The sequence below is a fragment of the Phyllostomus hastatus genome, unplaced genomic scaffold, assembly GCF_019186645.2.
Source record: "Phyllostomus hastatus isolate PE091 unplaced genomic scaffold, TTU_PhHast_1.1 phas_contig_137, whole genome shotgun sequence".
Lineage (NCBI taxonomy): Eukaryota > Metazoa > Chordata > Mammalia > Chiroptera > Phyllostomidae > Phyllostomus > Phyllostomus hastatus.
The window spans coordinates 14,107,974-14,121,944 of NW_025333583.1; the positions used below are offsets into that span (position 1 = coordinate 14,107,974).

At 36.8% G+C, this 13,971-nt stretch overlaps 1 protein-coding gene across 6 annotated transcripts in view; it reads left to right on the forward strand.

Moving 5' to 3' along the window:
- The window catches only part of ERBB4 (erb-b2 receptor tyrosine kinase 4), a 969,394-nt gene that overhangs the window by 902,547 nt on the left and 52,876 nt on the right, over nucleotides 1-13,971 (forward strand). For all 6 annotated transcript variants that reach the window (XM_045852658.1, XM_045852676.1, XM_045852684.1 and 3 more), the window contains 2 exons: nucleotides 10,978-11,133; nucleotides 13,771-13,846. In XM_045852658.1, the coding sequence (XP_045708614.1) occupies nucleotides 10,978-11,133; nucleotides 13,771-13,846 (232 nt within the window). The remainder of the gene's footprint in view (nucleotides 1-10,977; nucleotides 11,134-13,770; nucleotides 13,847-13,971) is intronic.

The following is a 13,971-nucleotide window of genomic DNA, read 5'->3' on the forward strand; positions in this document are numbered from 1 at the left end:
AGAGCTGCGTGCAGCGAGCGGTTGGCTAATGCTGAAGCCTTATTCGGGAGCCGACACTCATCCTTGCATGCCACTCTCTCCCCGCTATCAGAGGTGAACAAAGCTGGGCTGGAAATGACCCTTTAACACAAGGTTTCTGTGGTGTACGTTTTCACCTTTCTTCTCTGCGAGGTACTCATTGCACATTCTGGCACTTGGACAGGAGTGCGCATGAAGAGGGCAGCTTTCAAGTTCCATTTTGGCAGTGCGCAGGAAGAACACCTGGTTTTTTCCTACCTTGGTAGGAAAATAGATAATATTTAGCACACAACCCAACATTTTTTGGAGGTAAAAATATTCATTAAGCAATCTGCTTGTAATATGCAAGTAAGCTCGAAAATCAGTAGGTATTTAGTACTAAGAAAGAGCAAAGGGGCGAGATGATAAAAATCATCACTAACATTACAAAATTGCCTCCAACAATATTAAACCATTTTCCTTCTGCTACTTTCTTTGCTTTTAATTGTTATGAGACTGCATGTTTATGAGTATATTGGTTATTGCTGGGAGTGCCTTCTCTGCTAACCTGGTGATCCAAAGGCAACATAAAAGTATGAATGAGTAGGTGGATTGGAGGGAGAAGGGAATCAATCAGTTGACTATTGTTTAGTGTTAGCCCTAAATGTGATGAAATTGGTAAATATGAGGAGGGTCAAGCAGAGTTATGTCATCTCGGAAGGAGCACGCCATCCGCAGCTCCAGCACCTAACAATCCGTAACAGTTTGGAACAACAGAATGAAAGATGGTTAAATTAAAGCGTTAAATGTTAGTATCGGCATAAGCTTAAACCTAACTTTCTTCTTTTGTTCCTCACCTTGCTGTTTAATCATCATAAAACTAGTTTTGAAACTAATCAGGTTAGTAGATGAGTGCTCAGTTAGGAATAGATGTATTTGAGTTGTTCTCTGCTCTTTACCTGAAACTGATAGCATTGTGCAATATGTTATATGGTATTTCTAAAGCTTAAGCATAGAAGATACAGCCTAATTTATAAATACAAGCTTATGTACTTTCTGATTGATAAAGTAAATTTGAGATACCCATACACAGAAAGTTGTTTAATAATCTCAGGGTTTAGTTTTAAATAAATAAATAAATTTAGATGAATAGGGAAAATTGGACCTTGTTAAATCATTTGATACAGTGACAATCTACTTAGGAGTGAGGGAAGGCTTTGTGAAGTAAATGACATATAATTTGTGATCTAAGACTGTTAAATTTAAGCAAGTCTGTCTGCAGGAGTGTAGCAGTATTTAGCAAGGGTAGCTTTAAGTAAAAGGAACATTAAGTGCAAAGATAAGAGATTCAAGAGAATTTTCAGTTTGGCTTGGGTCACAGAGTTCCAGCTGAAGTGCTCTAAAAAAACAGACCAGAGTGACAGCAGACTCAAGTTGCTTAAGGACTTTCTTTGGCTACAGGACAGAAGAAGTGGTTCAGTGCCTTTGCATGCATATGCATACATGCATGTGTGTGCATCATGCATGTGTGCACACGTGTATTGGAGGTAGTAGAAGATTACGAAATGGCAGAAAATGCATGGGGGCAAAGAGACTGGCATTTGCACAGAGTCTCAAGCTGAGGGTTTAATGGCCACAGATATCAATGAAGTGTCCTGAGATAAAGAACCAAGAAAGTATTTACAAACATCTGTGAGGCTCCCTGGGGAACCCCAGAAATATCTAGAAAAGGTTTCTAAAAAGCAAGTAGCTATAGGTGCTCTGTAAGCAGGTCAGGTCTAGAAACAGTGAAATGTGTGGTGTTCCTATGACACAAACCGTATCCTGAAGCCTATGAAGACAGCAGAAAAGCCAAAGATAACTCCTTACCAGTAAACTCAGAGATGGGGCATCCCCCTTTTGTAAGTATGCAATGGTAGCTGTTCCTCCTGTGATGATGTTGAGCTAGAAAATGAGCCAAAGTCCAAAGCAAGAATCTTTTTCTCTTATTCCCTATGCAAGGACTATAAACAAAGCCCTAGAATTCTGTTAGAGGGACAGTGCAAAGGTTTAAACAAAGGAAATGCATCACACTGGGCTCCCCAATCAACTGTAAGGGATTGAGATGAAAACTGAAAGCTGTGGTTCAAATCCTTTTGAGGATTTTGAAGAGGAGTATGGGACAGAGCAGGCAGTTGGGAAGCAGCTGGTTGACCTCCTGTGGGAAATGTGTGGGCATCACCCTGTGAGTTTTACATGTGCTGGGTAAGCACTTGCAGTCAGACCAGGTCCAGTGGCATCCAAGTAAGACCGAGGCAGAACTGAAGTGAATGATGTATGTGCCATGTGGACACTGCATTGGTTCAAGTCACACAAGAGCTCTTAGTGTTCTAGGAATTTCACCTTGTTTTCCCCTTTTTAGGAAGATACTTATTTAAAAATATTCTGTGGTTATAATTAAACTCAACTGCCTGAACTCATAAGTAAGCAAACCACACTAAAGAAAACAGTTATGGAAATTCTTTAGTTCTGTATGATAGCCGAAGTTTTGCCTTGTAGTCAGAATACTTCTTAAAAATTGACATAATTATCTAACAAAGGAAAATTGAGTAAACATATTCCCACTCATAGAACCTTATGGTTTTAAACAGCCACTTGCAACTCTGTGAAAGCACAGAATATTAGGAATGATCTGTTTCTGCTCAATTATAACTAAGGTGTCAGATATTCAACTGCCTCCCTATAGAGTTTGAATTCATTTGCACAATATGCATGCTCAGAAAAAGCTCAGTTTCTATCTGTTAATCTAGAGGTTGCTGTATTAATAGGTTGCACACTTCATTGATTTTTAATTAATTTCTTAAGAGACACAGAGGGTAACTACTACAGCCCACAGATATCTTTGTTCTCATTGCAGCCCACGTATTTATTGATCAGCTGCCTACGGAGCAGAAGTAATCCATTTTAAGTATACTTCTCTGAGAGAGTGTGGGCTCTATACAATTCACTCCTCCCTCTGTAATTATATTGGCAAGAGGTCAGTGTGAGGAAAAACTGCAGTGTGTTTTTATTCTCTTGATCCAGGCCAATGAGCTTTTTACCTGCAATTTGTTTAGTAGAAAAGCAGTAGCTTCTCACATATGCCTTTTAATCTTTCTTTGTGTACTGGTTTCTTTCACTGTTATCTTCTCATTCTTTAAAAGAAGTCTGAGCCCCAAGGAGGCTGACCTGCAAATTCTTCCAATGAAAATTTCCAAAAGTTTGTGTAGTATGGTAAATGAAATTTTTGGAGAAATATCTAAAGAAAATGGAGGAAACAAGAAGAAAGAGTTCTGTTATCACTGCCAACTTCAGAAACCCATAAGCAGTGTTTTCGTCCGCTCCTCCTCATGTTCTAATGGCCCCTCCTTGGGTTTGGCCGACGTGCCAAGCGGCAGGGTCTGCTTTCCTCCACCCCACCGTCCATACCGGAGACTTTCACATTTGCTTCAGCTACGCTGCAAAGGAAAAAAAAATGCTCCTGCTTGGGCAGCCTTACCAAATTTTGGTTTTATCATTCATTTACTCCAATTACAAACATGTAATTAAATGACAAGCAATCTACAAATTGTCAAAAATACATACATCAATTCATGAACAGTTGGTTTGTTGAGTGCCTCCAGAGGTCCCCTCATAGGGGAATCAGCAAAGCTGAAGAGGTCTGTTTATGAGCCTTAAATGTTTACTATGTGCAAGAGTTTTCATGTCATTGAATTCTCGGAGCACCCCTCTTCTGTATAAGAATCATTTAGTTATATAAGCTGCCTTTTGTTAGCTAGTGGCATATATGATTGCAGTCTATTGACTATAATGGTAAAATCATTGCCTCTGGAGTCAGGCCACCTTCAGTCAAATCATGTTTCTTCTAAGCTTCGTCCTATACTAGTGATGACCCTTGGGCAAGTATTTCACTTCTCTGGTCCTCAGTTTCCTCATCTCAAAATGGGAATGATAGTAGTACGGATCTCCTCAGTTTCTTCTGATTTCCCATACACAAAGCACTTAAAACAGTGCCTGGCACAAAGTGCTTAAATAAATGTTAACTTTATATGAATAGACATACATCATAACATACACATTATATTTTGTCTTTCCCACATGATTTCAATGTTCTTAAATAATAAGACACATCTCAATGTTGTACTCCCTTAGTGACTTTGCTATTTATTATGTGTCCAGGTTCTCCTGTGCTAAAATTAGTATTGAATAATACATTGTGTATATTTTAAGAAAATTTACAGCATTGTACAGATAGCATTAGTGCTCAATTCAGTTTGTGCAGAGGTAACCTTGGTATCCATCAACAAGTAAGTAGACAATAAATTAAAAGTGCATGCCTGTATTATGTATGTGTATATGTCTGAGGTTGTGTGTATAATTTAACGTAACAATGAAAAACAATAACCTCTGTAATATGTTAGATTACATATAACAACATGTATGAATCTAAAGAAAGTGAAACATAATTCTTTAAAACATAATACTATTTATGTATTAGAAAGAACAAAAACACTTAAAAATATAGATAAAATATGGATGATGGATTAGAAGGATATGCATTAAAAACACTGTCATGGATATTTAAATGGGTAGACGAATGGGGTTTGGACATGGAAGTGAACAATGAAAATAACACACATGAATTATAGAGTATGGTTAACTCAGAATTCTGTGTACCTGAGATTCTAAAAGAAAACAAAGGAGAAAGTCACACACATTGCCTTATGTTGGCTCCCAAACAGCCTCTGAGACTGATTTGCACGCAGAATGTCATTTGGCAAGTGTTCTTAGGGGCAACATCTATAAGGCAGTGAAACATCTATAAGGCAGTGAAAAGCAGTTTTAGGTAGATGGAAAATTTTGGCTATCATGAAATTGCAATTGAGGTCTCACTCCATCCTATGGAGTACCCTGGAACTAGAATAGTTTGTCGTAACTGTCCAAGGGGGTATGACTTTTGTAACCCTGCATCACTAATGACTGCCGGGAGCTGCGAGTGTCTGTGCTTTAGTACTGAAGAGGTTCCTGGGTGGCACACCACAGCATCTACCATGTGTATGTTGTGCACACACACATGAACACAAACATATCACTGTGGCTCTCTGCAAAACATGCTTCAGATAGCAACAAATAATATTTCCATTGCAAATCATTCAAATGCCAGAAATTTGGCCATCTTCAATATTTCAAAATCCCCTAAAGAACTGCAACCTGACCAAGTCTCTTCGAGATCATAGGTGCAATGGGAAGATATGAGAACTATCCATTTTAACACCAAGGCAGCCTAGGACAGTCCTGGGAATCTGCTTTCTTCCTCTGAGGAGAATAATAGGAAGAACATTCAGAGGAAATGAGAATGAGAAACAAAAGTTCCCTCACCTAACATTGCTGAATAACCAGCAGGTGTTTTAGTTGGCTGCCTATTCTTCTTTCTTACAGTGGTCAAATAGTATTTTTAGTAAGAGGAATGAAATGGGAGTTATTGGTTTGTTTAGCAATATTTAGAATATTGAGTGCTCTAGGTGTTTTACAAACATTATGGCATCGACTGCTTAAGGCAATCCTCAGGGTAGATACTCTTATCCCCACTTAATGGATGAGGAAAGTGAAATAAATAAGTTGACCAAGGTCAGACAGCTAGTGAGTAGCCAAGGTTTATTTCCAGTCTGTCACTTTAAACGCTGGGTGCACTGAACTGACTTCTACTAAAACATATTCATGACTCTCACTAAACATTTAAAGGGAAGCATCTAAGTCTACCTCATTCTTTACTGTTCTCTGTGTCTATTATTGGACCACAATTTAATATTTTAGATAGATATATTTTACAGTTCCTTCCATCATGGAATAAAAATTTAAAGCTAGAGGACACCTCAGAGATCATTTAAGCCAATCTGTCACTTTTATAGGAGAGGTAAAATGAGTACCTGTGGTCATAAACCTACTGAGCGACGTGTCTGGGACTTCTTTCTTGCAGCTCTCAGTTCTGGTTTTCTCCCCTTCTCGAATCAGTTTATGCTGATTGAAAGACTTCTTGGTTGATTCAATTATGGGCCCCCCTCAGTTACCATTCATTCACTATTTGGATAAAGCCAGCTAACTCATTTAGAGATATCCCTTTCTTTCCTTGAACATGCTCACATCGTTAGCGGTAATAAGAGAACCCTAGCAGAGAGCATTGTGGTTGGGTATTTTTCTTAGGGATAGAAATGCTTTTAGAAGGGAAAGTAGAAAAGAGCAATGATTTCCATTTGAAGCAGGCTTTTCTGAAGCTTCCTGTTATTAAGAAAGCTTCAGGTTATTAGAATGAAAACAGAAAGGAAATGTACTCTTGCTAACTCCAGAGATTAATGCCTGTGAGAGTTGACTGCAGCTTGAAATTTTTAGCTCCACACGTTTGATGAAACTGTCACATGGCCTATATATAGGAAGCAAATATTTATTATCAGAAATAGTCTGGTCTCTTTTGACTTCCGTTAGCTTCCTGCAGCTGGGCAGAAATACATTTTCACATTGAATTAAAACAATAATAATGCAGTTTTGCTAGACAGCTCTGACTCAAATATCATAAAATGGAAAAGAAAGTCATTGCTAGGTGTTCTATAATATCGATATTTTAAAATTGAGTCACTGATTTTTTTAATAGAGCAGTTAATATGAGTCAATTCTTACCAGAGATTAAAACTTTAAATTCAATTATAATAAAACCATTCTTGGATTTTGTGTTAAAGTGCATTTCTGAAAGTCAAGAGTGAAATTTGACTTTCCCTAGCTGGTTTGTGTTTACTGATGCACATTTTAGGAGATGTGAGCAAAACAAAACAAGTATGCTTTCTTTGAAAACTGATTATAGCAAACAGAACAAGTGTGAAAAATAGTAAAATTCTGAATGGTGTGGGTAGTGGTAGATTTGTATAAAACAGACTTGTAGTGCCTAGATGAAGAAATAGACAATGTGTCCCTAAAACACATCTACCCAAAACTACCCTTGGTGCTGAATAATAAAAGGCAGATACTTTGGTACAACAGATCTACTATTTTACTTACCTTTGAGAAACATTCTCTACTATTGAAAACTTTTTGACCTATCTTGTTCATGAACTTTATTTTCAGTAAATGCCTGAATTTGTGATGTATTTATAGAGGGCATTACCTCTTTTAATAGAGTCCTTAAATTTTTCTTCCCCTTAGATGAGGACTGTGTCCTCAGGTGAATCATTATTAAAGTAACACTTTGAATAGTTAGGATTCTAAAATTTCAATCTATGTGTTAATAATAATGAGTATGTTATCAGTATATGTATCACCATTTGCAAACATTTATTGAATACCTACTGTGATACGTTGAGGTTTACATTTTTGCTGAAAGAGAGTGGAGGGAATTTCAGGGGAATTCCAGGGGAATTTCAGGGGAGAATGGGAAGGGTTTACAGGAACAAATATAAAGGACACATGGACAAAAACTAGTGGGGGTGGAAATGGGAGGGAGGTGGGGAGGGATGGGAGGGTGCACTGGGATGGGAGTCAAGGACAGAAAATTGTACTTGAACAATGTACAATTTTTTAAAAGAAAATTTTTAAAAATAGTACAGAAAAAAATAATAAAGTTGGGAAAAATGAAACAAACAATTCAAGTTAATAAGGGTAAGTGATTCATGTATTCATTAGGATTATTTACATCTATGTACAGAACAATAATAACAACATGCTTGTTCCATAGTTACTACATGCCAGTTACTATTGAAGTGCTTTACTATATTAATCTATTTAATCTTCACAACAACCTGTGAGATAGGTACTAGTAGGTTGTTTCAGAGAGAAGGAAGGTGAGTGATGGAGATTTTAATTAACTTGCCACAGCCACACAGCTGGAACATGGCAGAGCTGACATTTGATTCAAGCAATTGACTCCCGAGTCAGCACTCAAACCCACTACACTATCCTGCACACTCTGGGGCCAAACCAAGAACTGAGTTTCCAGTGTACACAGTTCAAATTCCTGCTACATTATAAAAGGTTGTATAACTTAGCTGTATTTTAAGTACAGATACAAACAACTCAATCTCCTGAACTATGCCCTAAAACTCACAGAAACATCTAATAATATTTTTTTCTGCAAAAGTAGTACAATATTCTAAAAGTATCTGACTCCACTGTTCACATTGCTATAGGCCCACGTGACCCTGTGACCCATCAAGAGAGGAGGGAGGCATAAGTGTGCAAACTGATGTTTCCACGGCAAGGGGCCAAACCCACATTCTGCTGCTCATTAGATAGATGATTTGGAACACGTACATGGCCCTCACTTAGCTTCATATTTCTCATATGTAAAATGGGATTTAATCAGTATGGACCTCATCAAATTTAGACACCCATGGATGGAGGGGTGGGATGGGTATCATAAAGGATGCTAGTAGGATGATGGGATCCTGACACTGAAGACCAGATGCTCTCAATGGCGTACATGGAACAGCTAAAGAGGATGTTTGGAACTTGTTTGGTGTGGGAATATATACATATATTTGCATATATGTATATGCAAGATGGATGTAGCTCATTGACTGCTAATAGGCAACTTTTATTTTACATTCTCATCTCTTTTTTTTTTTCTGGACTGTGGCAGTGGCTCCTGACTTCAGCTACATTTGTGTCCAATACATCCCCTATGCAGCACCAAGACACCAAAAATAATTTTCTCACTTTCTTTTAAAACAATCTCCGCATCACCACATTGAATGATGCAGAAAAGGCAAGGCCCAGTTTTCTACCATGACATGGAAGGGATCATTCTTAGACCTATCCTCTTCTTAATTTTTCCGTTTGACCACTCACTGCTCCCTTTCCCTTATACATTATTCTTCAGAAATACAGAATTGCATGATTTTGTTCTAGTATGTCATGTTTTGATGACCCTGTACTTGTTCTCTCTATCTGAAGTTTTTCCCTCATCTTGTCCAATTGGGGGGTATTATGCGAACCTTACTTAGGACTCAGTATCTCTCTGAAGCCTCCCTCTCACTCAGGATTGCTAAGCTGTACTACAAACGATCCTCAAGATACAGCTCTGCTTAAGTGCTTTATATGTATCAGGCTGATTGACTTCAGTTTGTATTCCCAATCTGTAAACTTTATTAATTTAACTCTGCCCCCTTTAATGCATAGATTTAGACATTTTTTCTCTCTCTCTGGTGTCTAGCACCATGCTATGCACATAGTATTTGTGTTCTGTGATTGTGTGTGGATCTGAATATTAACTTGTCAACATGCTTTCCGTATTCTGATATGGAGGTGGTAAGAAAGAGAATAATGAATGTTATTGTGACATTTCTCGGAATGACAAAATTAATGATGATGCTTTATCACTTAGGCAATATGTTTGGGGTTTTTTTTTTTTTGATCCTTCAAGTTACCTAAGGGCTATACGTTTTCAGATTCACTTTATTCTAACCATTTCCAATTTAATATAATCAAATAGAAAGCACCATTCAGGAAAGAGGGCAAAGCCCCCATAAATCCCAGTCGTGGGTTGACTTCAGAAAACACTAATACATGTGGTGTCATCCAGCTGCTGACTGATTGGACTCTATCAGGCACTATCTCCGCTCGTTGTGCTTAATGGACATTTATATAGAGTTTGGCTCCTGATGCTGTTTGAAGCAATCTTCTCTTTACACTACACTGGGTATACGGTTCATAATTTTTTGACCTGTGTGATTTATGTGTCTGTTTTCCACAGCTTTTGTTTTGATATCAGAAACCATTAATCCTTCAAAGTCCTGCAGTTGAAATGTTAACTGCCAACAGCATTGATTTTCAATTGGCATGAGAGTATACTTTAACCATTTATAATAATTGCGATTTGCTGTTGAAGGACAACTTTTTTTTTTACCGCTGGAATACTCAAATAAAGAATCTCCCCCCAACTCTTTAACAAACATATGTTTATTTAAACAAAATATATTCACTCCAGGCCTCTGCATTCAGGTCCTTTGTCTGATATCAGCCTTTTAGTTAAGGCTAGTGTTTAATGACTCTTAGTTTCCTTACTGCTGAGGTAACAATTCATAATTATGGCTTCTGTGACATTTTGAAAATCTGTGTAGATACTAATGTGTTATCTGTAATACACACAGATAACACACATAGAGTATATACATACATGTATGCATGTGCATATATACTCATACACATGTATACATGCATGTATGTATATATTACACAGAGAGCCACCTATATCTCTTGTTGACAATCAGCAATACATTTATTTTTAATTACCCTATATGTTTTATGAAGACAACATATTAAAAGCTAGTTTGAGGATCATTAAAAACTATGTAGTTTTACTTGTATGTTCTTACAATGTCTACTAATGTCATTGAAGCATTTTTTAAGTTATAGGCTTTTAATAACTCTAAGGTATACTTCACTTTTGCATAACTAATAAAAATAATATAATTCTTCAGCCTTGATAGAATCTATGATGGTGATTTTGGCCCCATTACATCTTTATATGAAATACCCATTAAAATTAAGGATAAGTATATTTGTTTGGAGTGGGTTGTAAAGGGAAATTGACATGACACAGGAGTTATTGAGAAGAAAACAATTAGGAATATGTGGATGAGTCCAAATATATGTTAGCTTATCTTCTAAGACACCTGCACACCTCAATAATGAAAGTATTAGCAAAAAAAATATCAAGTCTCTGGGAAAAAAACGATCTAACATTTAGCTCATGTGCAGGTGATTTATTATTCTTCATAGGAATTCAGGGAGACAAGGCCAAAAGCTTTTTTTTTTGCTTTTTTATCCCAGGTATTCTCTAGTTCTGAAACTATTCCAGGATTCTGCTTCACCTACAGAAATTAAGCATTTTCAACTGAATGCTAAGAAGCTCCCTTTCAGTCGATGGAAAAGAGTAGGCATTAACTGACTATCATTGGGGAACCTGGTGTTTTTCAGGGAATGATGTATCTGGAAGAAAGACGGCTTGTTCATCGTGATTTGGCAGCACGTAATGTCTTAGTGAAATCTCCAAACCATGTGAAAATCACGGATTTTGGACTAGCTAGACTCTTGGAAGGAGATGAAAAAGAGTATAATGCTGATGGAGGAAAGGTGAGTATGTTTTTGAGAGCAGTATTGCTTGTAAACCTAGTAGGGTATCCTTTTATCTCTTCATATTTTACAGGAAGAAGCCAATAACCCTGAGGTTTTAAGAGATTGTAAAATCACAGTTCCACCCTTTGCATTCTCTCCTTCCTGTAAAAAATATACAGCGAGAATACATTGCCAAAGAAGCTAAAGACAATGCAAAGAAGCTAAAAGGAAACAATGCCTGTGGTCCTTACGTCAGGTCCAGTGTCGGAGTGTTGGAAAGTGGGTGGATCCTTAAGGACTCGAGAAATTAAACTTTAATTCAGGCCTACATAAATTGTCCCATTGATCCTAAAAACATAGGACTGACTCATACTGAGGGTTACAATTTCTCTCTCATAGATTAGAGAGAAGCTTGGTCTCTACATAGAACCATAGATGGATTAGCCATTGTATTTAACTCCTAATTCTTTTGTAACAGATTCCTTTAACCCTCCTATAAGATTCCTCTTGTCTGACTCTTTTCCTTTTAGCTTTCATCATAGTGTATAAGTCGACCTCATTTTTAGAAGTACACGTGTTGATAATTTAGATTTACAAAACAATATTAACTAGTCATTTAATTACTACATAAATTGAGAACTATACAAAGTGATACTTTTTTATTATATGTTTCACTGTTTTTGATAATTTTACCAATTTATTTATTACTCTTTCTGCTGGAACATAACTTGCCATGTCCCAGGGTTATGAACAGCCACTGCTTCTCCTAACTTTTCTGACTCTCCAGTCTCAGGCCCTGACTGACAACCACGTGTCTGCCCCTCTAAACCACCGTACATTCAGACCTTAGCTCGTGTTTTTCCCATTAACTCACATCTAGCTTGCCATTCTTGGCCAACCAACCAGCACAGTCTTCATGTGGAGGTCTCCCCAGCTTGACCTGGGGACACTTAGATCAGAAGAGGCCAAGTGAATTAAACACATGCAGCCTTAACCTCTGGTGACCCACAGCTAATGTCAACAGAAAAAAAAAACATTATTTGTAAGTTATATAAATAAAGTTTATTATATGCTTTATTCATCATGGGCCATCCAAATATGTATTATAAATATTTTCTAATGATAACCTTCCAAATGCTTATCATTGATTTTATATTAAATTCTTAGATAACTGTATATATATTCAAATATCACATGATATAAGAACACAAAATTTATTTTTAAAAGAACAGCTTTAGTTTTGGAATATTATCTGGCTTTTCCTTGATTTTATTAGCCTATTTTGCCTGTTTACTGCCCAATTGCAGCAGTTTGAGTCCATAGCTTTGAAACTCACTACAAGATTGCATGGGAGGAGAAGTCCATAAATCACATGACTTCACTTGTCTAGAGAACGTACAGCTGTAGGATTTGTCTAAAGCAAGATTCATTATAGCTTTAAATGCCTAGTAACCATTAAGTCTTTATCAAGCCACCTGTGATTTAAATTTACTTCTTTAACACAATGTCCGTAGTCCATAAAGTCAGCTAACTCCTTGCCTGTAGGGAAATTATTTTCAATGTGTCTTCTGTTCCCTTTCACTGAATGCCATGATTCTGCTGTAGAGTTACCTTGGTATCACCTTGGTGAGCAGCCAACCTCATGATTTCAAAGGCCTATTTAGTTTTAAGCTTTCAACCGCAAAGTAGAAGTGTTTATCTTTATTCCGTAGAATCTAATTATATTTCCAGCTATGCAATGCTGCTCTTCGTAGTTGAAAACTCATTCTGCTGACCCATCATCAGCAGTCTAGGTAAGTTGAGTTGTTTTCCCGTAGTGATGATGGATTTGTACTGATTCTCACACATTCTTTTGTATAATTCCTATATTGAAAATGGTACATATATTCAATACTGACTAACCGAGGTGAGAGAAAACATTTGGGGCTGAGGAACAAAGCAAGGCTAACTTCGAAACTCATTATTTTAGGTGTTTTAGTGACCAAATTATATAAGAGAAGAAGGAAAGGGGTGAGTGTGAAAAGTCATTTTTCTGGTGACCTGACATTTGCCTGCGGGTGAAAAGGGATAACTGAGAATTCAAGGAATCTCATTTGGGAGGAAAAATACAATATGACCTCATTTTCAGAAGTACTTGTGTTGATATTTAGAACTATAAAACAATATTAACTAGTAATTTAATTACTACATAAATTGAGAACTGTAAGAAGTGATACTTTTTATCATATGTTTCACTGTTTATGATGATTTTCAAAAATAAATATATTTCTTGACATGGCTGGTGTAGCTCAGTTGATTGAGTGCCAGCCTGCAAACCAAAGGGTTATTGGTTTGATCCCAGTCAGGGCACATGCCTGGGTTGTGGGCTGGGTCCCCAGTGCAAGAAGCAATTATACATTGACATTTCTCTCTCTTCCTCCCTCCCTTCCCCTTTCTCTAAAAATAAATAAATAAAATCTTTAAATATATATATATATCTTTAGGTTAATTCATTTTAAGAATTTTATAAATTTCAGTTTATTTGTTCCCTGTATTGAAAAACAACATATTTATATTTTCTATCCACACAATGAAAAATATAATTGAAGCAAGGCTCACATTTAGGAAGAAAATACTTTATATAATTATAAAACTTTTATGTTTTTTCCTCTGTAGATGCCAATTAAATGGATGGCTCTGGAGTGCATACATTATAGGAAATTCACCCATCAGAGTGATGTTTGGAGCTATGGTAAGTAAATCTTCCCTGTGAATTAATGCATATAAGGCAAAAATAAACATATTACGTTCATGTAAATTATCTTAAGCCAAATTATTTCACTGTATTTCAAATACCGATTTATAAGACTTGCTTTC